General features: G+C 47.7%; 1 protein-coding gene across 5 annotated transcripts in view; it reads right to left on the bottom strand.

The window, feature by feature from the left end:
- SNX29 (sorting nexin 29) overlaps positions 1-25,405 on the bottom strand; it is a 565,105-nt gene that overhangs the window by 97,673 nt on the left and 442,027 nt on the right. For all 5 annotated transcript variants that reach the window (XR_011076885.1, XR_011076887.1, XM_068565494.1 and 2 more), the window contains one exon: positions 645-785. Coding sequence is in view for 3 of the 5 variants with exons in the window: in XM_068565494.1 (XP_068421595.1) it covers positions 645-785 (141 nt within the window). In the remaining 2 variants the exon portion in view is untranslated. The remainder of the gene's footprint in view (positions 1-644; positions 786-25,405) is intronic.

Below are 25,405 nucleotides of genomic sequence, written 5' to 3'. Positions count from 1 at the left end.
GCGCCTCCTTTCTCCAGGGTACTTGGAGAATACACAGAAACAAATTAGGTCATTATCAATGACTAAACTTCACGAGGCAGTAATAATAAAAGGAGCTCCTCTGAGAAAGCCCTGCCTGGGAAATAACTCCATATTCTTAAGTCCAAATAAATATCATGACAACCATGGATAAAAACTAGAAAACATTTTTTTTTTTTTGGTCCAGAATAGGAGCTGGCAAACTATGCCCCACAGACCAGATCCAGCTGCCACCTCTTCTTAAAAATAAAGTTTTATTGGCACACAGACGCACCCACGTGCATCCATACTGCCTGCAGCTGCTGCCATGATGGCAGAGCTGGGTATTTTTGGCTGAAATGGTACGGTGAGCAAAGCCAAAATATTTACTCTCTGGCCTTTTAACAGAACAGGTTTGTCAGCCCCTGCCTTAGAGAAATGAGAGGATGGACACAGACAAAACATAACGTGACTGTCTTTAGGCGGGCGGAATGATGGGTGACTGTTTTCTTCATTCCTATTTTTTCTCATATTAGCCAACTTTTTGAGTTAAATAAAGGAGCACATATGTTTAAATCACCAACGGAAGGAGAAGACAGAGGCACCAGTTGGAGAGTTGCCTGGCCCCGGTCAGTGACGGTACTTACCTTGTTTCCAATGGCCTTTTTGGGTGGGAAGTTGTAGGCCCTCACTTGAGGGTATTTGTTCTGTAACTTGTGGTGCAAACTCCTGAACTCCGTGTACCGCCGATAGACGTTCCACTCATTGTCTTTTATCCGGATGTAGACCTTCCGAGAAAAGGAAAGAGAAAGAAAATGTAAATGTCTCTTAAAGCTCTCATTACAAACGGGTGGGATTCTGGCAAGGCTCCCCCGAGAAAAACCAGCTCTGCGAGAGCAGGGCCACACCCCACCTCCTGTGTCACTGGAGGCCCAGCGCCGGCACGGAGGAGGGACTCAGTGTACTGAGTGTACCAATGGGTACACGAGAGAATGACTCCATCAGGCAGGCTGCATATTCATGAACATCAGTTTTCTAGTATCAGCAGAAATCGGCAGCCCAGTGAATCTTAGAGACACATTTTTCACACTTTTGTCACATGCATATTGTTATGGTGACAGATTGCGGGGGAGAGGCCATTCATCCTCGCTGGCCATGTGTTTCCTCTTCTGTAAAACGGAGCTAACAGCACCTCCTCCCAAGGTGGTGCAGAGAACAGTCAGACATAGAAGCCATGAGCTGTGCCTGGGATCACACAGACCAGCACGTGGAGGGGGCGGGATCAATCTTGGGAGGGAGGGAGGGAAGGAAGGAAGGAAGGAAGGAAGGAAGGAAGGAAGGAAGGAAGGAAGGAAGAGAGGGAGGGAGGGAGGGAGGGAGGGAGGGAGCCAGAGCTGAGATCAGCCCAACTGGATGGAAGGTCACATCAAGATGGATGAACACACTTGGGGCATGAAACTTCTTTATTATAATCAAGATGTGACTCTCAAGAGAACATTCTAGGAGTATAAAATGTAAGGGCTATTTCACCTCCTTTTTTTTTTACAGGCCCTCACACCTTCCAGGGACACACAGCAGCTACGTCTCAAGGCAAAACAGAGAACTGAGAGAGAGATCAATGCATTTTAAAAAAATTACGTGAGTTAAGAATAACCCAGAGAGTGAAGTCTCTGATGATAAATAGCTATTGTAATCTGCAATCAGCAAATGTCAATACACATCTTAAAATCTCTTTAACCATAAAAGTAGGCATCTCTAATATGAATGATAAATTCTGCCTCTACATAAAAACCACCCTGTATCCCCAAATGCAGACATCATGTATTTGAACTTTGGTAAGGTAACCATCAATGTCTCTCACAATATTCTTGTGAACACGATGAAGGAAGGATAATTTAAACCAAAGAATTCCAATCAATGGATGGAAGTTTCCAGTGGAATTAGATGGAGAAACAGAGGCCTATCAAGTTTGTTAGAAGCCCCCAAGCTTCTAACAAAGAGACAGTAAATACACTGAATGACAGACCATCAAGTGATCTCAACTGGCCTAAGGAATGAGTTTAATGTAACATGATGAAATTTTAAAAGATCAGTGTCAGATTTTACAATATAATCCAAAAAGCCAACACTGTAAGTATAAGGTGGGGGAGATACGGCACAGCAATGGCCTGTGGGACAAAGGCTTAACGGATTTTAGTAAATTCAAGCTAAGTGAATAATGTGAAAGGGCCACCAAAAAGGCCTATGTACTATTTAGACCTCATTAAAAGGTATAGGATAACTTCTAGAATAAAGAGGTTGACAAGTCTTGCTCTATTCTAAATCGACCACACCAACTTAGTTAAGTTTTGGTTGCCACCTGTTAAAAGATGAACTGAAATAGGTTCAGAAAGGCCCAGATCACTTGCTACTCAAAGTGTGGTCCACGGACCAGAAGCATCAGCATCACGTGGTAAGATGGTAGAAATGCAGCATCTCAGGCTCCACCCCAGGTGCACTGATTCAGAATCTGCATTTTAACCAGAACCCCCAGTGGTTCATACACACTTTAAAGTTTAGAAGCACAGGCCCTAGGAGCTGATTTGCAAACAAATTATCAGAAGGAAGATGGAAGACATTGGAGAGCGATACCCTCTAGTGTCAAGATGGAGAAGGCAGAGATCTCTGAATTCCTGGGAAGGCTATAATGAGGAAGAGGAAAGACCAAGATGATGTGTCCTGGATGATTCCAGGAGACAAACTTCCAGCAGACAGAAACTAGAGAAAGACAGATTTCATTAGGAAAGAACTTTATAGCAGCCAAAGCTGCCCAGAGAGGAAAAGGTATGTCTCAAAAGGTTTCTTGGCACTAGGGGTTCAAGCAGTAGTATGATGACTAATAGGACTGCTAACACAGTTATGCAAGGATTTGCTTTATAACAGTGAAGGATACATTAGACCCCAGAAGCATCTGGAAAGGCCTGGCTAATTGTGGAGAAGAGGGACTTCAGGCATTCAATCTCCAGAGACTGAGACATGATGGATCAGTTAGTAAATAAACGCAGCAGAGCTCACAGGACTTTAATGCAGCTCATTTGGGGCATTCTTTGTGCCCTCCCGTGTCACAGCAAGTGCTAGTTGCCCACTCAGTATCCATTTCCCCCCAATATTTCCAGGGATAGCAATGTGTTCAGAAAGCAAAAAAATTTTAACTGCATTTTCCTGTGTCCCTTGCAGATAAGAGTGGCTAATGAGATGTAAGAAAGCTCTCAGGAGAGAGCTGACTCAGCTGACAAGTGTCTTTTTACTCTTCTCTCTGTCTTTTTCTTTCTTTCTCAAACACAGATGTGAAGACGGGAGCTCCAGCAGTCAGTTTTTGATCATGAGGTGATCTTGAGAATGCAAATAGAACGCTAGAAGGACCATGGGTCTCTGATGACATTATGGAGTCACCACACCAAATACTAGACTACTGATTCAAAACTTTTTTTTTTTAAACAAAAGAGAAATATTCACCTCTAATTTGTTCAAGTTAATGTCTTAGAGGTCTTTGTACGAGTGGCTGGATACAATTCTGCTCTGATACATCTTAAATGGACTGTATCTGCTCGTAGCGTATTCTTACACAAGTTCAAATATGCCCTGGAGAGTGGCAAATTCCATTGCTTATCTGATCATCATGCACAAAACTCATTATCTAGATCAGAGGAGATTAACTATGGCCCGTGGTTCAAATCCAGCCATATCTACTTGTTTAGCTATTGTTTACAGCTGCTTTCGCAATACAATGGCAGAGTTGAGCAGCTGCAACGAAGACCATATGGCCTGCAAAGCTGAAAATATTTACTTTCTGGCCCTTTACAAAGTAACTTTTCTGATCCCTGATTTAGATACTCAGAAAGTCCTCATTCTTGTTATTTTTCTACCAACATATCCAAATCTAGTGTGGAGAGGGGCAGTGCTTTCCAAATATTACCAGCCCTTGGGTGGGCCACGTTAACCATCTGGGAACCAGGAATCGTGTTCCAAAGCTTTCCCGGTGATTCTGGTGAGTGGGTGTTACAGTCTGAATGTTTGTGCCCCGTCCCCCATGTACACGTTGAAATCCTAACCCCCAGTGTGGTGGGGCATCGGGAGGTGATTAGGTCATGAGCGTGGAGCCCTCATGAATAGGATTAGCGCCCTTATAAAAGCGATCCCTTGCCTCTTCTGCCATGTGAGGACAGTGAGAAGACAGCTGTCTATGAACTAGGAAGCAGGTTTTCACCAGACTCTACATCTGCTGGTGCCTTGATCTTGGCCTTCCCAGCCTCCAGAACTGTGGTCTATAGTTGTTGCAGCAGCCCAAGTGGACTAAACAATGGGCAACTCGGGGAACCCCTGAGGTAAAGCACAGACTACTCCTCCTCTCTACGTGTTTCCACGTCTATAAACTGGAGCTGATTAACAGTGCCTGCTTGCAAGGCAGTATGGAGAATCTCCAGGTATATAGGCCGTACAGCTATGCAAGGCATCACAAAGACCAGCAAATTGATTTGGGGAAAGAGGGAGAGGCCAGAGTTGAGATCAGCCCAACTGGATGGAAAGTCACATCCAGATGGGATAAGCGTAACTGGGGCATAAAATGTCTTTACTTTAATCAAGAGAACACTCTGGGGGTACAACATATGAGGGCTGTTTCATCAGCTTTTTCCAGGCCCTCGCACCTTCTAGGGACACCCAGCAACTACATCGCAAGGGAAAACAGTGGGAGAGAGATCAATGCATTTAAAAAATGACATGAGTTAAGAACAGCCCAGAGAGTAAAATCTCCAGTGATAAATAGCTCTTATAATCTGCCATCAGTGAATGTCGATACACATCTTAAAAACCTCTCACATAACGATAAAAATTGGCAACTCTAATGTGGGTTATAAATTATGATTCTACATTTTTCATAACACATGCAAGAGCCAGATGCTTCACTCTGTGAAAACGCTGAGTCCTTCCTGCTTCTCCGACGGCCCGTTCCTGGCTTTCCATGTGGGCACCTCTTCTGCCCATGCCTTAAAAGTGGAGGTTTTCCCAAGGCCCTCCTCTCCCCTACACAAGTGGTCCACTCCCACGTCTGCACATTTCACTCTTAGGTCAATGACTCACAAATTTTTATCTCTAGTCTGGACCTCTGATGTAAACTCCAGACTCAGGCTTGATAAAGCTCTTCGTGTCTACATCTGCACTCAGGACCTGCACCTCGCTCTCTCAGCGAATGGACCACCGACTTGTCTGAGTCAGAAATCTGGGCATCAGCACTGACCAGTGCTGCTCTTCACCCCCACCGCCAAGTACTGAACAGCAGGGCCTGCCAAGCCCACCTCCAGAGCTAGCCACGCCCCTGCCTGGACCACTATAGCAGGTTTCCAGCTGCTCTTCTGGCCTCCCTTGTTTCCCCATTCAATTCATTTTCACCTCCCTGTTCAAACTCCTTCAATGACTGTCCGTGAAGAACGCTCGTGCCAGAGACTGGGTTCGGGGGTAGGTACAGTGGGCTTGGAAGGCTCTTGCGTCATTACAATCATCTTACTTCAGGCCCCACCCCTCGCTCTGGCAAACCAGGATCATGCCAACTTGCCTGCATTTTCTTAACAATTCTTTAATTTCTTCAATTCTTATAATTAAAAAAAAATCCTTTAATTTCTTAAATCCTTAAAAATTTCTTTACAACCAGGATGCTGCCAATTTGCTTGCATTCTTTAAAACATCCTTAAAAATGTTCACATCAGAGCAAATATCCTGTCCTAGAAATAGCATCATCCCTTGCCTTCCAACTCTCTCCGAATTGTACCCCCTGCTCTGGGGGACAGCAGGCATTCAAGAACTCAGAATTTCTGAATGCCAGGATTAGAAAGGACCTCAGAAACCATTAGTTCAACCCTTCCTTTCAGAAGTCATAGGACTGCTGTGACAAATGCTCTCTCCTCATCCCATATCCTCCTTGATGTCTGGCTCCAGAGGGCCAATGGCTTGGGGAAAGCCACCTGGACTGAGGATTTGAATAAACACTCCGGAGAGAGGGAAGGTCACAGGCATGATGACCAGGGCAGGGAGGGGAGCAAGATCCTGGTGGTGGACAGGAGGGGATCTGACATCGTAACAGTGTGATCAGTAAGGAGACACAATGCATGGAGGCGGCTCAGAGCACAGACTCTGCAGCCAAACTCCCGGATTCAAACCCTGGTGCACTAACTGTGTGCCCTGAGGAAGTCACTTCACTTCTCTGTGCCTCCACTTCCTCCTCTGAGAAATGAGGATATTACCTCCCTCGCTGGGTCTTGGGAGGATTAAATGAATTCACACATATAATGGGCTTAGAACAGGGCCTGGTACATAGAAGATGCCATGTAAGTGTTTGATAAATAATTTAAAATGTAACCTATTGGTTAGGTTGACACTGGGAATTGACAAAGATTTGGATTTTGTAAGTCTCTGATCTTGGTGATCAGCTTTAACATTCATCCCCTCCAATGGTCTGACTGATGGGAACTGGGCTCTACTGGGACATCGAGATGGTCTTGGCTGGCTCATGAACTGTAGGGAGATGCCAGAAACTCAGCATCTCCACCACCTACCAGTTATGTGATGTTAGGCAAATTGCTTCTTTCTGAGTCTCAGTTTACTCATCTGAGAAATGGGTATAATCCCAAAAAAGAAACCATGCCTGAAAGCATTCATAAAAATGCCATAAGGGTTAACTGCTGTTGCTATTATTATTATTACTGTTACTGTTGCCACCACCATCATCAAAAGCATGAAATTCTGCAAAGTGGAGGAAGCAGTGCTACTGAAGCCACACCTGTCTGAGCTTTACGATCTCCACCATAGGAGCTCTGCTTAATAAAGGACAAGTATGCAGATTACTGCTGAGCCTTAGACCAAGAGCTTAGAACAAATTATGCTGTGGGTCATTAAAAACTTCAAATAAAAATACAAATTATCATGCCCCGCCCCTAAAAAGCTCCACAAACATAAATCCCCAAACACATTATATCTCAGGAGTACATGAAAGCAGCTCTGGCCCTGAGACTGGATGGCATGGCCCCTCTAGCCACCGTGTGTGCTCCTGGGAGGACACCTGCTTCTCCCGGGCCTCCCTTCCTCCTGCATAAAATGCAGGGGTTGAACTAGATGGCCTTAGGTCCCTTCACAGGCCCCCAGTTCTGGTCCTCTGAGTCCTCAGGTGATTCATAAACCCCATGGACTTCACTGGGCCTCTTCCACCCACATTCCACTCCCATTTCATTGCGGAGACCAAGGTGTTCACGGTATCAGGCAGGAGGTCTGACCTCGGGCTTGATTTAGGAGGGTTCATACTCAAGGGGAAAGGCAACAGCAGTACCATCCCCGGAGCCTCTTTCTTGAAAGCTCAGCTGTCTGGGTCTCCCTGCCAAGCGGAAGAGCAGCTTCCTGGGAACACTGGGTGGGGAGAACTGATGCCCAAGGGGGAACCAGGGGCAGAGAGCGTTCCAGGTGCGTCCATCAAGTTTAGTGACTGTCCTGCCTCTGCTAGCATCATTAGACTGAGTCTCTCTCAGAGGTGAAAAGTGGCCAGTGGGCATTTCTGGCACCAGCCTCTGTTCCAGCTGGAGGCCATTTGATAGCGAGGGGAGGGGAGCTAGTCACGGAGCCCGTGGAGACCAGCAACACACTTCCAGTCAAGCACCCCCGTTCTCAGCTTCTGCTGTTGTCTGGATGTCGATCAAATCCTGACCTCGCCGGTTAGCAGTCAAAGTTATGAAGCTCGATGAGAAATCCAGCAAGAGCCAAGTACACTGACAGACCCAAGAGAGTAAAACAGTGTTTTTCAGAATTCCAATAAGATAAATACCTTCAGCGCTAACACTTGCCATTTATGAAGCACCTACTATGTGCTGGGCACTCCGCACGCCTCACCTCTTATCCTCACATGAGTCTGCAAGGCACGGTGTGAACCTGCCCCTTCTCCAGATGAAGACGTGGGCTCAGAGGGGGTGTATCACTTGTGCAGGGGAAGTGGGGAAATGGAGGACTGAACCCAGGTCTGCCTGATGGCTAAGGCCCGGCCCTTTCTATTACAGCACATCGCTGCAGAACCCAGGCTCCTGAGGACCCCAGGGACCCCAAGCCATCAACGCTGGCAACTGGCAAGGAAGGTCCCTGCTCAATAGGTCTGAGGCCCAAACGCCCCTCGCCTGGGCAGATCACGTGTCCTCACAAGAGTCTCCTTGGTACCAGATGCTTCAATTGTGCTTTCTCATTCACGCCTCTCCCTCCAGGAACCTAATGCCATTAAAATCGCCCAGAATTACCTGAACTATCCACCCTCAACAGCCATGCTTTTAAGCATCTGAAATCGGGAAACTTTCTCTGCAAATTAAGTTGTCCTTGAATTATACTTAACCAACTGTGCACTTATTTCACTGAAGAATTCAAAGGGCTTATGTCCAAAATTATCAGGTTTTTGTTCTTGCTTTGTTTTGTTTTTTTAAAGGGCTCACCCCCTCTAAATTAAGTTTGATAGGCCCCAATTCCTGCTGCTTGAGCCGTAAGGATACTAATTCCTTGGAGGAATAAAAAGAGTTGACCTCTTCTAGCAAAACCAAGCTCCCTTTTAAAATAAGCAATAAAAAGACACTTCAAGTCCAATCTCCTCGACTCAGCAAAAGAAAAATAAAATAGGAGGGTACTATCTGTAATCAGGAATCGGGGCAAATTCTCTTTTCTCTATTTTAAGAGGAACTCCGAATCTTGAGGTTTCTTTCCCACTGGGAAGAATGAGCCCAGGGATGCCTGTAATAATCCTGGGGTGGGGGGAGAGGTTAAGTGAGGGGGGAGGCAAAACCTCAGCCTGGGGGAGCTGAATCCAGAACGAACTCTTGTGTAGACAGTGCCTCTGGGAAACACTCTCACTGAGAAGATGAAGACCGTCTGCCAGGGTGGGGCATTCCCATCAGCCCCTGTGCCCCTCACCCGTCAGCACCACCCATCCGCTCTGCGGAGCGCTCTCCCCAGCTTCTTTCACCTGCTTTTGAACTTCATCTAAATGGACTCCCACAGCGTGTGCTCCTTGGTGTCTGGCTCCTTTCACTCCATACTGTGTTTATGGGATGTTTCTGTGTGGTGTGGACAGCACTCACGTGTTCGTGCTCACCGCCTGTCCACGGTACGGATACCCCACAGCCTACACACCCGCGGTGCTGGGATGGGCATTTGGGCTGTTTCCAGTTGGGGCTGTTATGGGTAAGGCAGCTCCGGGCATTGATGCACTTGGCTTTTGCACTCATTTCTTTTGGGATCATAGATCTAAATGTGAAAGGTAAAATCAGAAAGCTACCAGGATAAAAACCTAGAAGGATAGCCTCACGACCTTGGGGATGGGTAAGGATTCCTGCTCACAGCTCAGAAGGGCACAATTCTGGGTGCTGGAAATGTCCTATATCTCTGGGCAGTGGTTACACGGATACACACAGAAGTAAAAGTTAATTGAACTATAAATTTAAGATTTATGCATCTATGGATAAACAACAAGGTCCTAATGTCCAGCACAGGGAACTATATTCAATATCCTGTGATAAACCACAATGGAAAAGAATATAAAAAAAGAATGTCTCTATGTGTATAACTGTGTCACTCTGCTGTACAGCAGAGATGGGCACAGCATTGTAAATCAACTAGACTTCAATAAAAAAAAAATTATGCATCTGATGATATTTATATTAAACCTGGATGTAAAAGCGAAAGTCAAAAAAAGCCATGCCTACACTATCCTCAGGAGAGTGAGTTTTACCCTAACTTATGATGGTAGGACGTCTAAGCTAGTCTGTGAGCATCCACGTAGACCCGACACACTGTCAGATGTCAGTGCTGAGGGGGGTCCAGGGATGGGACTCTGGCCTCAGGGAGACCTGAGTCCGAATCCCAGCTCCACCTCTTGTTAGCCAAGCCATTCCGGGTAAGTTAATTCACCTCTTCAAGCCTCGATTCTCTCTCGCGCGCGCTCTCTCTCTCTCTCTCTCTCTATATATATATGAAGAAGGGAGGGAGCAGGCAGAGAAGGAAGAAGGAGAGAGGGAGAATGAAGATTTAAGAGCTTGTTCTCAGTGGGCTGAAGTCCCAGATCTGCTTCAAGGGTCTGCCGAGCACAGGCTCTTTAGCCAGCAGCATACTGGATGTTAGGCACGTCTGAGGCCTGTCCTGCAAGGCAGAAGAGCACAGAGAAAGGGCGTGGGCTATACAAGGAGGGAGGCCTGGATTCAAATATTCCACCTCAAGCCTCAGCTTCTCAATCTGTAAAATGGGGCCAAGACCAATCATGTCGGGTGGCTGTGAGATGCTGTGCCTGGCAGGCAGGAAGCAATGGCAGCTGTTAATATGGTAACCCCATCACCTTCATCATCATCTGCCTTTGTGGACATGAACTTCCCTATTACAGAATTAGGGGTAATTATAGGATGTGCAATCATGAAATTAAAGCAGGTAATTACCATGCCTAATTAATTGTCAAATGCTAGGCAGGCGAGGAAACAAACATAACGCACGGTCTGTGGGCTGGGCAGTTAAGCATCCCCTCTGCTTCCAAAAAACTGTCAACAGAAACAGTGGAGTTCAGTAAATGACTTTCTTGGGCGGGTTTTCAAGTATGCAAACAAAACCTATAACGCGCCGCTGGGGCTTCTGACTCAAGGCGAGCTCGGTGCACAGGCATTTATACAGCCCCTGTCACACAAGCACCAAGGTTCCCAGACAAGATGCTATTTTAGGACAGGGACCTCATAGGAGATACTTGATGGACGCTACTAACCTCTGCAGAAAAACCTGCTGCTGTGAACGCAGCAAGAACCCTGAAATACATGTTCATTTACACACTGCTTGTTTGGAAACCTCCTTCGTCATAGATCAAATGCCCGCCTCTCCGTTTCCAGCTTCAGGTGACTTCTTGTTATCCACACTCCTCCACCTTAGAACCAAATGCTTTTTTTATGTGTATTGTGATATTCAAGAGTGAAAGCTAAATTATGTGAGCGCCCTCAGACTTAGAGAAGATGATGTACCATTTAGTAGTGCCAATCACGTGCCAGACATTTTACTTACAATTTTCACCAAAGTCCTGAAATTTTATATGCCTAAAAAATGGAGTCTTGGAGTAACTAAGCAACGTGCCCAAAACGACCCAGGGAGTGAGGAGCAGAACCAAGCTGGGCCTTGCTTTGCTGCTGCACCCGAAGCCTATGCTGCATGGTCTCCGCCCCAGAGAAAAGCAGGCGCTATAAACTCTAAGCTCAGATGCCCTTTATGAGAATTGTTAAATGCCAAGAGTCAGATGACATGAGGATAGGAAAGATTCTTTTAAAAATGGCTTTAGGTTCCCGATTCATTTTGCTTCCTTAATATCCAAGCAAGTAAACGATTTGTGTTTTGGTTGGCGGCCTGTGTTAATGGATCCGAACAAAACTTTCCTCTTAGTGACATGGCTTCATGTGTTATTAACTATAAGTGTCCCTGTTGCTAGAACAAAATGCCTGAATTACCGTATGACCACGCTGATGGAGTGATTTTATTGCAGCCAAATGCCGAGAATAAGATGAATAACTTAGCCAGAAAAAACCGGCTTTTTGGTTCACTGGGTTACGTAGATGAGGCAGACTTGTAAAGGCGAAAATGCATTATTTACTAAGAATCGCCAGCATCACCCCACATTTCTTTTAAAGAAGGATAGAGAATGAGCAGCTCAGAAGTGGAATAGACCCCGCCCAGTCTCTGCTCCACCTGGAACGGCGACACTACAGTGATGACTGACGCTGGCTGAGGGGCAGACGCTTCGTTTCAGGGACTGCATCACGGTGTACACGCCACGTTCCAGCCTGAGCTCTACTGTCTCTGGACATGACCTCAATCTCACGCATGGCCCGGAGGACCCTCTGCAGCAGATGGCACCTGACTTGGTTTCGGAAGTGATGAGAGCTGGACGCTGGGATCAGGGCATCGACTTTTTCTTCCAGACCCTGATCAGGGCAGTTGTCTTCTTTCCCCACCCCCTCTGGCCCCTCATCAGAACTGGGCATTCCCTCCTCAGAGTAACCACTGGTGCCTCTTATGTACCAAGCTCAGGGCTGGGCCCCAGGGATACCACGGAGAATAAAACCAGGCATAATCCTGCCCTCCTGGAGCCTCCAGTTGGCCAGGGAAGACAGCTGCCCTTACGCAAATAATCACACACGTGAACATATTTCACATGGACAAAGAGCTGTAAGGAAAGGGACATGGTTCCTGCAGCTATGCCAGGCCTGGGAATGGGGTTAGGTCAGCCAAGTAGGGAGGTTTGGACCTGGGACAAAAAGCAACGAGTCAGGACGGACCAGTCATGGAAGGGAAACAGCTCTGGGGCAAAGGGCGAGGCACGTTCAGAGGCCAACATCTGGCAGAAGGAGAAGTGAAAGGAGGCCGGGGCAGCCGGGCAGGAGAATAAGACGGATGTGAAAAGATGCTGGAGGTGGGTAGAGCTGGCTTTCAGATGTCACGGATTAGCAAAGCGGCTGGAGCCTCAGGGCCTTTGCTCCTGCTGCCCCCTCTGCCTGGAGTGCCTGCTCCCTCCCTCCCGGAGGCTTCGGCATCAGCTGTCCCTGCTGTCCCCCGGCACCAACCAGCACCGGCACACTAGGCATTCACCTCTTCATCTGTTTGTCGTTTGGCTCTCTAAGCCAGAGGGGACGCTCCATGAGGGCAGGGACCTGGCTGATTTTACCCCCTGTTGTGCCCACCGCCCCAGGGCAAGGAGGCCCTCAGTATACATCCACCGACAGAAATAAACTTTTAAAAAGAATGGAATGGGTGGATGGATGGAAGGACGGGTCCGACTGGACACAGGTGCTGTGCTCAGATGTCGGTGAGAGCACTGCCAAGCTCAGGCCCACAAAAGCAGGATGCCTGTCACCTCCTGCGTCCGTGTGTGTCCTTGATGGCTCTGCGTCCAGTACACAAAGCAGGGGCTGCTCAGAGCACAGGACGGTCATCTTGATCTAACAGATCTGGAGGGGGGATAATGAGAGCACCGATCTCCACCGTAGCGAACAACGGCAATTTACATAGAAGTGAGGGCTCTTATACTACTTTTAGATGACTGGAGGGAGAACACAGACGTAAGTCTCTAAGAGGAGAGGAAACTTTTTTTTTTTTTAAACACTACAGCCCAGGAACCACGGCTGGCCCGTTCAACTGTACTTTCATTTGCCATCTTATCTTAGGGAGGCTGAGCCACTGGTCCAACACGAGCTAGTCAGAAGGGGAGTAAACTCTGGCACCCAGGTCCGCCTGACTCCGGGGCCTGTGCCTTCCCGTTCCCACCCACTAAGCTGGCGACAAAAGTGGGGACTCTGGTCCCTTTGACTCGCTGAGTTCCTGACCCTGGAGCCTACCCTCTGCCTCTAAAATAAAGTCTCTGACTAGATAAGTCATGGGCAGGACCACTTCCAGTGAAGGTCAGATACAGATGGATTCTCACAGAGGACCCATGGGGACAGTCTCCATGTTATGTCACGCCTGCTACGTTAATGGACCTTCCAACTGCCTAGGGCCCACCGAGGACCCTCTGCTCTGCCGGACGCCCACCGCGGCCCCCTCAGCCCCAATCACTGCTAACACCAGCCTCGGCCAGAGGAGGAGACAAGCGTGAAACTGCCTGTGCTCTGGGCTTCATGGCTCTGACCCCGTGCTGGGGCAGAACCCTCCTTTCAAGGGAGTTGGAGAGCATAAGGAAGGCAGAGTCACCCTTCCGAGACCCCTGGACTTGAGGGCAGCTGCATCCAACAGCCGCAACTGTGAGTTCTCCCCTGTGCTGTATTTCTCTGCCATAATCCCTACACTGTTGGCCCAATTTTATTAAAAGTTCTAGCCTGGTCTCAGTTGTGCAGAGGGGACACAGGGAGCAGGTCCAGCTGTCTTTTGGGGTTTCAATAGCAGAGTTAGAGAAAGCACCGTACCACCCTCCCCCACCCCAAGCTAGAGCAAAGGTGACCACAGGTGGGCCAGGTGCCCAGGAGCCCAGCCATCTATGAGGGTCACCTTCAGCACAGGCAGCAATGCCAGGGGCCCCAGAGAAAACCACAAGGGGCAGTTCCCCGTGTGCACGTGAGACAGTTCCCAGGAAACTCAGAAATAGCTGGAGCCATTGTGATGGGAGCTCATTTTCAGCAATCAAGCTGCCAGGGGCTCCAATGATCACGTTTGGGAAATTTTAAAAGGAAATATGACTTCATCCTGCAGTCACACACTGCAGTCTGGATATCTGAGTCATGCACCTCATACCCCCTGGGCCATGTGCACGGCAATAGACATCTATTTCTAAAAGCTGGCTACTCTGTAGCACTGAAATTACAAACGGAGTTTTAGACTCACTGAAAAAGCAGTGAAGTCTTCTGCTTCTCTCTTCACGGATATAAATACAGCCAAGTCTTCTGGGGTGTAGGGGAAAGGGGGAAGCAGAAGCTGGACATCTGTTTACTCTGAAATAATTTAATTTAGAGACCACTTATGATATGACAAGTATGATTCTAATCACATGTGTGTACGTGTGCAATTATATCACTGAAAATAACCAGAAGGATTCGAATCAAAACATTAACAGTGGTTGTTTTGGAATGTTGGTAAATTTTTATTATCATTATGGTTTCCCCAGTTTCTCAAATTTCTTGCTTCTATTGAATACTGACTTTGATGATAGAAAAATTAAATGATATATTTCAAGTAAGCGGGACTTCTGGTGGGCTCTGAGAAGACAATGAAGAGCTCACCCTCCCTCTTCTCTCCAAATGCAACTGGATAAATGTTAGTTGTTTTGAAACGCATGGGCACAGATGCAAAAACAAAACAATCATCTCTGTCATTTAGGAGGAAACCTGCACGAGTGAACGGGGTGGGGAAGCAGCGTCCAGGCCTGGGCTCCAGGGCCAGGGTGTGAGAGGTCGCCGGGGCCCGAGGACCAGGCAGCCCTGCCCATGCAAGAGACCAAGCTGGGCATGGGTGTGAAGGCAGAACCGGGGCCCAGGATATCTGTGATACTGATCTCCATATACTCCTGCATTCTGCCAATATAACGAAATTGAAAGGAAAATGCTCTTGGAAGATCTGATGTTCCCAATTGCTTCCCAGCCCCAAACAGCTGTGATATTGCTGTGACAGATGGGAAGTTATTTGTCACTCTGTATTCCCAGAGCTAAAGCCTTGGAGAAGGCTGCTGGTTGAGGGAAATAGGTTTTAAAAATAGAGTAAGTCCCTTTGCCTCAGAGAGAAGGGTCCTGGTGAGAACTTGCTCTCTGGCTGCAAAACTCTGTTTCAGTAGGAAACCAATCCTGCCTCTAACTCTCGTCTCAGCGATAAAAGAAGCAAAACCACCTGACAATGTCCGTCTAAGCTGAGCTGCACATACGCAGGTATTCAATCTACTTCAGCTCACCCAGTGTATACTGAGCACCTACTAAGTGCCGGGACCTGTGCCGGCTGCAAGGAGACGGAGGTGGACCAACAGTTTGGAACTAATGCTGCCTGGGTTCCAATCTTGATTTCACCGTCTTTATTAGCTGTGAACTTTAGTAATTTGCTAAACCTCTCCACGTGCCTTAATTTCTCAATGTAAAAATGAGGGCAATTTTAGCACCCACCTTCTAGGATTGTGTTTAAGATCGACTACTTTGCTTGGCATGTAAGTATTTAACAAAGGTTGGCTCTTACTCGCCAAAGCTCTGGCCTGCTCTAAAGGTCACACATTAGTGAGGCCGACAGACAAATAAACAGACAAAAACTATAGTCTGGTGGAATCAGTGCTACAACAGAGGGAAGCACAGAACGCCGGGAGACAAGGAGAAGCAGCATGGAATGCAGTGTGGAGTCCATCAAGGAAAGCTTCCTGGAGGAGGTGATGTCTAAGCAAAGCCTTGAAGGGTGAGGGAAAGGAGGGAAGAGGACAATCCAGGTCAAAGCTGCCAGAGTTTTCTACTTTGCTTGATTACACGGAGACCTTTCCAAATCAAATGTTCTCGAGAATAGAGAAATAGTGAAAATGAAATCGTTATAAAAGAATTTGGTATCTGAACAAGCACTACACTCAACTCTGAAGATACCAAAGAAATGGCTACCCCCAAAAGATGGTTTTAGGGTTTCCCCTTCTGAATGAAGAGTTTCAGACACATCAGGACTATTTAGCCACATTTGGCCTCCAAAGACTTGGGCTGTGTGATCAAGCATTTTTCAAGCAAGCAGTTCTCGTGTAAACGAATGGGCTAGGGAGGCAATAATTCAGCAGGGACAGCCATGAGTGTCACTTTCTAATGTGACTAAATGATCCCCCTCCCCCTCCTCCTGCTAATTGTCCTTTAAGGAACTGGAATCTGCCCTCGATGTGCAGAATTCCATCCACAGCAGGCGTGGCTCCATTGCATGCTGCCTCTGCCCCGGGCACATCAATCCCCCGCAGAAGATGGGCGCTTCTCTCCTGGAGGGAAACCCTGTAGGCTAGTCTAACACTGTCCCTGGTTTTTCTCTTCCCAGTCATGGACGCTTTGACTGCCAGAAAGAAAAGCCAATGCACGACAGCTTCAGGGAAATGGGGACTTACTGGAAAGATATAAGGGTATCTCAGACAACCAAGAGCTAGACGTGCTGCTGGGCCCTCCAAGGGGCTGGACCAGGAGCCAGAAAGCCGTCCAGAACCAGGGCAGGGGGCTGTGCATCCCACACTCGGCTCAGTCTCTCTGCACGCTTGCTTTCTCTAGTTTTTGAGCGCATGGTCCAAACATGACACCCCTCAAACCCAGGCCCATATACATTCAGACTGACCCATTCATGGCTTGCCCAGTCCCAAATGTTCCAGGAGAGAGCCTCCACAGTTCCGCCAGAGAACACTGGGCGTTTCTCTCTGCTGAGCACCCGTGTCCCCTCCTTCTGGCAGCAGCACCTCAATTCTCCTCTAGGGACCCATTCTCTACCCAACCTCAGTCCCTGGGCTTCCTGTGGAACCCGCTCCGGCTCTCACCCTAGAGGCAGGCATGAGATCAAGGTGTGGCCAATCAGAGCCCTGGGGGCACCACAGGAAGGGCATGTCACCTAAGCCAAGCCAATTGGGAGCTTGTATGACTGGGAAAGAGGTGAGGGGTGTTTTAGTTATATTTGCCCTATGAGGATGTAAGCTCAGAGCTGCTGGAGACACCACAAGAAAGGGAATCTACTAGAAAATAAAGCCATAAGAGAAAGGGAGGGAGGGAGGGGAAGGAGGAGGAGGATGGAGAAAAGGAAAGGGAGGGAGAGTGACTGAGCCCCTGGATCAAGCCACACCTGAACTCGTTAGTCACTTAAGCCAATAAATTCTGTTTTAAGACAACATTTTTTGCTATTTGCAATCAAAAGAACTCAGACCAAAAGAGAATGTGATTACCAGTATCTGTATAGTTTTCCCCTGGGTGGGTGTCCACTCTGGGCCAAGCAGCCTTGGCAAGTGCCTGCCTCTGTGTATCTGTGCAGTGTGTATGTGGGAGGAGGGGGGCAATTCCCAGAGAAGTAGAAGAAGATTGGGAAAGCACCTCCAAGGATCCCTCCTCCTTGGAGGCCTTTAGTTTATTCACACAACACGAAGCTTCTTCTGGTGTCCTTTGCAGTGACTCAGGCAAGTATGGGCTGGGATAACCTTGGAGCCAAGCCAAGAGTACAAATACTTAGCCCCTCAGTCTAGAAACAGGAAAGTGGTGACTGCCTAACAAAAAAAATATGGATAATAAATATAGGACTCTCCAATTAGAAATGATCCTTAATCACATAGCTACGAATTCCCAGGCAGTCACTGCAAAGTATTTTGGTGAGCATGTCAAGACCAGATTTCTCTTCCTCCTGTGCATTCATTCAAGGTCTCTGTCTGGGTTTCTTCAAAATGCCTCAGCATCCTTGTCTTGGTGTTATGGAAACCGATCCCTCATTGAAATGCATTTAGGAGGCTTTAGTTAAATAACGTGAAAAAGATGGCGTCGAGCTCGGGCAGAAACGCTACCAGCTGCCAACTCAGCTCCACACAGACTCACGGAGGGAGCGCGGCAGATGCACCCCCGACAGGCCTGAAAGTTCCTTCACATGCTATCCACAGCCCAAGGTGAAGCCGCTGAAGCTCTCCCCAAAGCAACCCAGATGCATGTTCTTTTTTACACAGCTGTGAGCCTGTGCTTATAGTCTTTAATCTTCCTCTTTGAAAAGCTTCCAATTTAAGAATTTTTGCACTAATCATTTCAGAGTAATGAAAAAACAAACAGAACAATAGAACATTTCAGATGAGAACTCTGTGCACCTCTCTCTAATGTTCGCTTAAAGAGGCATATTAGTCATTAGGAAGAACCCTCTTTTATCTCCCTACACAAGCAAATTTTGCCTGCTTGCAGGACACAAATATGGTAATACAGCTAATTAGGTCCATGTACTCATTTCTTCCTCATAATGATGCCAACAAGATAGCATTTTTAAAAAAGTTTCTGATGTTCAAGATGGGGCTGGGATGAACATTTGGGAATACCAGGACGTGCTGCTACTTGGTAAGGGAAAGAAAAGAGGGAAAAGGCCTTGCCTGATAGCTCAGCTTACTGCCCATTAAAGAGGGTGGCACGATGGCAAAGGAGTTGTCACAATCAACTCTGGCAATTTGATTCAAACATCCCTTTGGCACCAAGATGCACAAAGCATTTTCTCTAGAGTTGTTTGGTGGAAAGACGATGAAGGTCCCCCGCCTTCTAGGAGTTCATATGCAGGGAAGCCTCGAGCATTTCTTATCTACTCAGCCACGTCTCCCTGCAGCTAGGATTCGGACTCCTTCCCCCTTTCCTGGGTCACATACTCCCTGAAATAACTCGTAAAGCCTGGGGATTCTTTCCTGAAAAAAGACAATTATACACACATTCCACTAGGTGCACACGCGCATACACACACACACACAAACACACACACAGCCCTACCAGGTACATACATACATACACACACACAGCCCCATCAGGTACATACACTTTTACAAATCATCTCAGACCATTCAACAAAGTTGGGGCCCATCCAGACACCACAGTGAGGAAGTCACCGCCGGTCAGATCTAAGAACTAGAATTCCCGAGTATTCCCCACCCTGCTCCCGTGGGCCAGCTCAGGGGCATTCACACATTCGCTCATTTACTCCTTGCAGCAACCCTGCAGGCCACGTCACATCTCTACTTTAGAAAGGGGGACACACAACCTCTGAGAGATGAGTGGACACTTCTGGCTCCAAAAGGGTCCAAATCAGGCCCTACAGCTGCCTGAGGACACCTACAGCCCTGTTTCCAGGAAATCCTCAAGCTCCAGGTCCTAGCTGCCCACCCAAGCCCTCCCTCTATGCACGGAGCGGGAGTGGGGAGGGAAGGCCTGTGCCCTAACCCCAGAGGATGGCCCGGCAGCCTGGTGCGATCTAGTGGCTGAGCACCGAAGACTTCTTCTCCGGGTCCTCCTGAGATGTGCCTGAGCCCACAGCAGCTGGCAGCTCAGCTTTCTCTACAGAAAGGAACTGTGAAATCCACACATCTGGTACCTGCTGACCCAGGTCAATGGACTTGGGCAAAAACATGTCCTCAAGTGGCCCTGGAGCGGTGGGCTGTTCCTCGGGCCCAGGACCAACTGACCTGTGTGTCACTGGGGGGCACGTCAACAACAGCAACGTTAACAGGGGCCCAACCCCTCAGCCACAACCCCCATCCTCAACTCCCAAAGCCGAAAAGCTCTGAAAACCACAAGGCTCTTACTGAGTTTAGTGCAAACTCATTTGGCAGTGAAACTTGACTGAACTGAAATGAGGGTGTTCATAAACTCGACCCATCCCACTTCGTATGAATGTAACTGTTTCACTGTAAAAACACTGAAATGTCTGATTACAGGTGCTGCCACAGACCCGCTTATTATGCCCTTATTCCTTTCTCAAATTCAAAAAGAAAAGAAAAATGAAAACCTGTATCTTGAATTGTGTTGATCTCAAAAGAGTTTTGAATAATGGGTTATGGACCTTTAATAGAAGAGTCCATTTAAATGAAGTTGAACTTTATGTTTTAAAGTCAGCCCGGAGGTAAAAAGTGAGCTTGGTCAAAATTACCACCTGGAGATGTCTTAAATTGCCCATAAAGTACAGTGAACTCAGTTTGGTGTACAACCCTGAGCGATAATTTGGCTATATAACCGTATAATGCACAGAGTATTATATACTATGTAAAGGCTATGCGCAAAATGTAATTTTATAAGATTTTTGATTATATAAAAGAGGCAGCTCTTTAAACACTACACTCTGGGAGCAGCTTTACATTGAAGACCAAGAAAAGGGCCAGCAGATTGTCTCCTGTATTATGCTTCTTTGAGGATACTTAATGAGAGAAAAGTAGGCTGGCTACATGATTGAAATTTTTTCTCCCTTTTTTTTTTTTTTGCCTACTGTGGGCCACTGAATTACTGGCCAAGTTCTTCATCCCCTCCCCGCCCCACACACATACTCCAAGTCATTCGCATGTGACTTTGCAGGTCCTTCTACTAGAGGCAGACTGTACTTCCTTTGACTTTGGGCTTGGCTGTGTTACTTGCTTTGGCCAACAGAAAATCAGCACATGTAACTCAGGCAGAGGCTTCTGCACATGCATGGTTTGGCTGGTCTTTGCACCTCTGCCTCCACCAGGAGGGCACACCCTAGTCAGTCTGCCAGTTTGAGAACGATGAGGGACATGAGGAGAGTGGACCAACTGCAGCTTGGAGCCAAGCCCAGCCTAGATTAGCCAACCCCCAGATAATCCACAGACATGTGAGCAAGAATTATTTTAAGCCACTGAGTTTGGGGGCTGTTTGTTACACCACATTACTGTGGCAGTAGCTGACTGATACACTTGGTTGGAATAGGTGAAACTGGATAAGATGAATGCATATGAAGCTACTCTGCTGAGCACTTATGATGTGGTCACTGCTTTCCACTGTCCTAACTGCTTTCTACACATCTTATTTAATTATCCCAAGCATTTTACAGATTGGGAAACTAAGGCTCAGAAGAGTTACATGACTTGCTCAAACTCACAAAGTAGAAAGTTGCAGAGCAAAGATTCTACCTCGGCCTGTCTGACCCTTCAGAGCCTGAGTTTTTTAGCTACTGTGTTACACTGTCTTTCCTCCAGCTTGCATTTTGTTGGTTGTGAAAGAGGAACCAGGGGACGAGCTCTATTGCCATGGGATCTGGGCTGGAAGGAGAAGAAATGACAACTAATATTAATTTTGTGAGTGCTGACTGTGTATCCAGAACTATGCTAAGCAATGGAGAAGAAGTAGGAGAAACAAAAGACATGAGAACTAATACTAATTATTAACAACCACCACCATTTACTAAGCACCAACTGTGTAACACGCACTGGTGCTAAGCATTTTACTCTATACCATGTTTAATCCTCATAAAAACCCCAAGAGGCAGGTGCTATTGTTTACCCCTATCTTACAGATGAATAAACTGAGCCTCCAAGAGCCAGATCTGACAACAAAAGCCCACCGGGCTAATAATTATGCTCAACAAAAAATCTCTCCCCATTCTCACTCTTAGTTTTCAAGCATCCCTTTAGCAGCCAAACCCCTTTTTCAAACCAAATCCTAGGTGTCAGACCTAGAGGAGCTCTGGTAAAAGCGAGGAGGAGGTCAGGGCCCCACCTGTCCCTTGCTACCTAGGGTGGATCTGAGGCACCTCAGTGGAGTGTTAGGTCATCACAATCCCAAGTCTGGAAGACCCCAGACTGGAAGATCAAGTCCACACTCCTTGATAAAGCACTTGAGTCCCCTCCCAATCTCCTCCCTGCCTGCCTCGGCAGCCCCACCCCCTCTCATTCCATGTGGTGGCCTGGACCACACACATGCTGAGCTGTCCAGAGACCCCCGAGAATCTTCCCTCCTCCACGCAGATGCTCCGGCCCACGTGGCCTTTGTTTACACCAGGCTCTCTGCCTGCAATGCCTTCCACCTTCAGTGTGCCAAGCAGAAACCCACACATTTCCCAAGACTCAACTCACTCAATGCCTGTTACCCCTCTGCAATTCTACCTCCAGGTAAAAGTGACTCGTCGGTGACTACCGAACAGTGAGCAATGGACTGATGTCTTTGACAGTGTGTGTATGTCATGTATGACCAAGGTGTATACATGTAGACTTCTGTGCATGATACCTCGTCTAGTCCTCTGTGCAAATAAAGATTTTGTAAAGATGACCCATGATATCCACAGCAGTGAAAACTTGGAAGTCAGAGGGGTAGCATAAAAGAGAGAGAAAGAGGTGGGTACCTGGGTCCAAACTGCAGGGAGGAAAGAGACAAGGAACACCGGCTCCTGTGGAGGAAAGATTTCCAATTGCCACGGCGCCAAGAGCCAGAGCGGCAGTGGGCAGCCACCGCCACCTAGAGGTCAGTTACAGACACAGCGGATGTTGGCCAAACTCTTCCATTGTTTGCTTGGCATGGGGCTGACCAGGAGTAGAAGTTCTCAATTAAAGGGCTTTTGATAGGAGCAGACCAAGGGATCTAGAAGGTCCAGCCCAGAATGTCAAGAGCTGTGGGTGCTTTAGAAAACGCCAGACATATACCAAGGTCTGACTGGCCGCGCAGATTAGACTTGGGGCTCTACTGTGGAAAAGGCAGTCTTAGAGCTGGCTGACAGGCTCAGATCTTGTAGGAGGAAGAAGAACCCTGGGCAGGATAGATGAAGGCAGCTCTCTCCCTTCCCACCCCTTCTCCGTGCCACAGACAGAGCGACGGTTCCAAAGCACGAATCAAAGCCCTTTAATGGCGCTCCATGGAGCTCAAGTCTAATCTTAATCTGGACATGGTTTAAAGGGCACAGCAGGATCTTCCCTTGCCCATCTCTCTCCTCAAATTCTTGTCTGGCTATTTCCCCTGGGCTATTTAAGAACCCAGCAATGAGCTGTACTGCCTAGCAGCACATGACCTGTGTGGGAACTCGTAAACAGCTGGCGAAAAAATGAACTGAACTCCAAAATCCTTAAATACTATGTGCTGTATCACCTCTAGGGTTCTGGGAAAGCAATTCTCATAACTCTTTTTCAAAGAACTTGTTGTATTGTAGCAGTTACGAACTGCATTTGGCTCCAAAACAGCAGGGACCTAATCATTTGGGGTTTCTTTTCTCCTGTATGAGCACTCTGGAAGGAGGCAATCCAGGATTAGTACAGCTACTCCACAAAATCATCAGGGACCAAGAACGGTCCATCTTTCTGCTCTGCCATCCTTAGTCTTTGGCTGCCATCCTCAAGGGCCAAGATGGCTGCTGGAGCTCCAGCTATCATGTCTATATTCTAGACAACAGGAAGGAGAAAAACGAGAAAGGCAAAGCATGTACCACCCAGATGAAGTATCTCCCTTTAGCAGCCCTCCTGGGAGGTCACGCCCACATGTCCACCTATATCTCATTGGCCAGATTTTAGTCACACAGCCATAGGTAGGTACAAGGGAAGCTGAGGAATTTAGTGTTTTTCCCTTGGGCACATAGCTCTGTCACTAAAAGATAAGTGAAAAATAGATATTTTGGGCAAGCAACTAGCAGATTCTGCCACATTCCTATATACCCAAGAACTACATCTTGATGGAAGGCCAGTGGACAGAAAGAATCTAAAGACACCATCCCTGTTCTCTAAGTGCCCACAATCTGACTGAAGACTAAGACAAATGCAGCTGAAGAGATAAATGACAATAGCAGGCAGGAATAAAATGGACCACCGGTCATGGTGCAGGGTGCACCCTTGGCAGGGTAAGTTCTACGCAAATAAGAAGGCAATTAATTATTGAGCACTTACTGTATACTGTGTTTTTACTTCTTAGTGTTCATAACAACCATTCAAAGGAGGTGTTAGTATCCCCATTTTGCAGAAGAAAGAAACTTGGAAGGGTTATGTTTGATGTGCCCAGGGCCACACAGCCAGTGAGGATTTAGAACAAGGATGGCAGATCTGCCAAGGCTAGAGTTGCCTGTCTGCTCTAGTCCATTAGTTGTGGCTGCCTAGGGAAGGTGGTGGCTGTGTGGAGGAGGATTCTGAGAATGGGTCTGAGGTCACTGAGAAAGCTGGTGATTGATTCGCTATGTCTGCCAGGGACATGGTAACGGGGAGCTGTGGCACGAGTGCCATGTATTTCATAGTCCTGCATTCAAGACTTCCGGTGGTCGTTTTGTCTATGGAAATGCTGCATTTGCACTCTGATGTCTACGTCTGCACAGAGGGTGGGAGGGGAGGCACACACTGCCATTAGGTGAGACAGCCCCAGGTGTGCTGCTAAGAACGCTTTCTGGCTCCCGTGCTTTCAGAAAGTGGGAGCTTAGCAACTTTCTAAGATGAAGGCCACCTCTAAGCCTCAAATTATTCCTTTTACTAACAAACGGCCTCAAAAGTAACAAAAGAAGTGACAGCTACAGTCAGAACAAGGTGCAATTTTATTTTAAAACCCAACTTTAAAAGGACAGAGCCACAATCTCGGACTGGAGCAGAGGTGACAGGTCCTGTCCTGAAGCACTGTCCCTGCCAACACCCTGGCCGCCTGGCTCCTCCTCTCCCTCCCACAGGCCCATGTGACCGACACTCAGAGGGGTTCAGGAGTCACACGGGCAGGCCCCCTTTCTCCACACCCCAGTCCCCAGGGCTGGTGCCCCTCCTCTCACATCAACCCAGCCAAACTCAGCTCAGGAGCCCCGACCTCCAAGAAGGGACCCGTCCTACCTCCCAGGCTGGGTTAGGTGACTCTCCCCTGAGCTCCAGTACTTTTACCACCAGCAGCCCGTGCACGTCTGTCTTGATCTCTGGCTCTGAACTGAGCCCAGTCCCTGGCACACGGCACCTACCATTGATGGCTACCCTCTATGAGAGCACACTCAGAGCCACGCATTGTACTATGTATTTTCTGTACAGCAGAGCTTCTCAACCTCAGCCCCATTGACATTCTGGGCCAGATAACTCTCTGCTGTGGGGCTGCCCTGTGCACTGCAGGATGTTTAGCAGCAAACACGGCCTCTACTTACTAGATGCCAGCAGCAGCCCCCGGCCCCCAGTTGTGACAACCAAAAGTGCCCCCAGGCATTGCCAAAGGTCCCCTTTTAGGGGCAAAATCACTCCTGGTTGAGAACTGCTGAAGGACATCTCAAGAAGCCCAGCAGCTTGCCCAGGGCCACACAGCTAGTTCCTGTGCTAATTAAGCACCTTCCAGCTGTTCTCATATCTCATCTCAGCCCCACTGTAGTCCAATGGAGTGGGTACAGCTACCCCTATCCTACAGATAACAAAACAGAGGTTCAGAGAGACGCAATAACTTTCCGAAAGTCAAACAGCTGGGAATTGCCCTTTTCTAGAACTGAATCCAGAAGGCCC

The sequence above is a fragment of the Eschrichtius robustus genome, chromosome 16, assembly GCF_028021215.1.
Source record: "Eschrichtius robustus isolate mEscRob2 chromosome 16, mEscRob2.pri, whole genome shotgun sequence".
Taxonomy (NCBI): domain Eukaryota; kingdom Metazoa; phylum Chordata; class Mammalia; order Artiodactyla; family Eschrichtiidae; genus Eschrichtius; species Eschrichtius robustus.
Note: the sequence above shows the minus strand (reverse complement) of the source record. Positions and strands in the feature narration are given on the sequence as shown.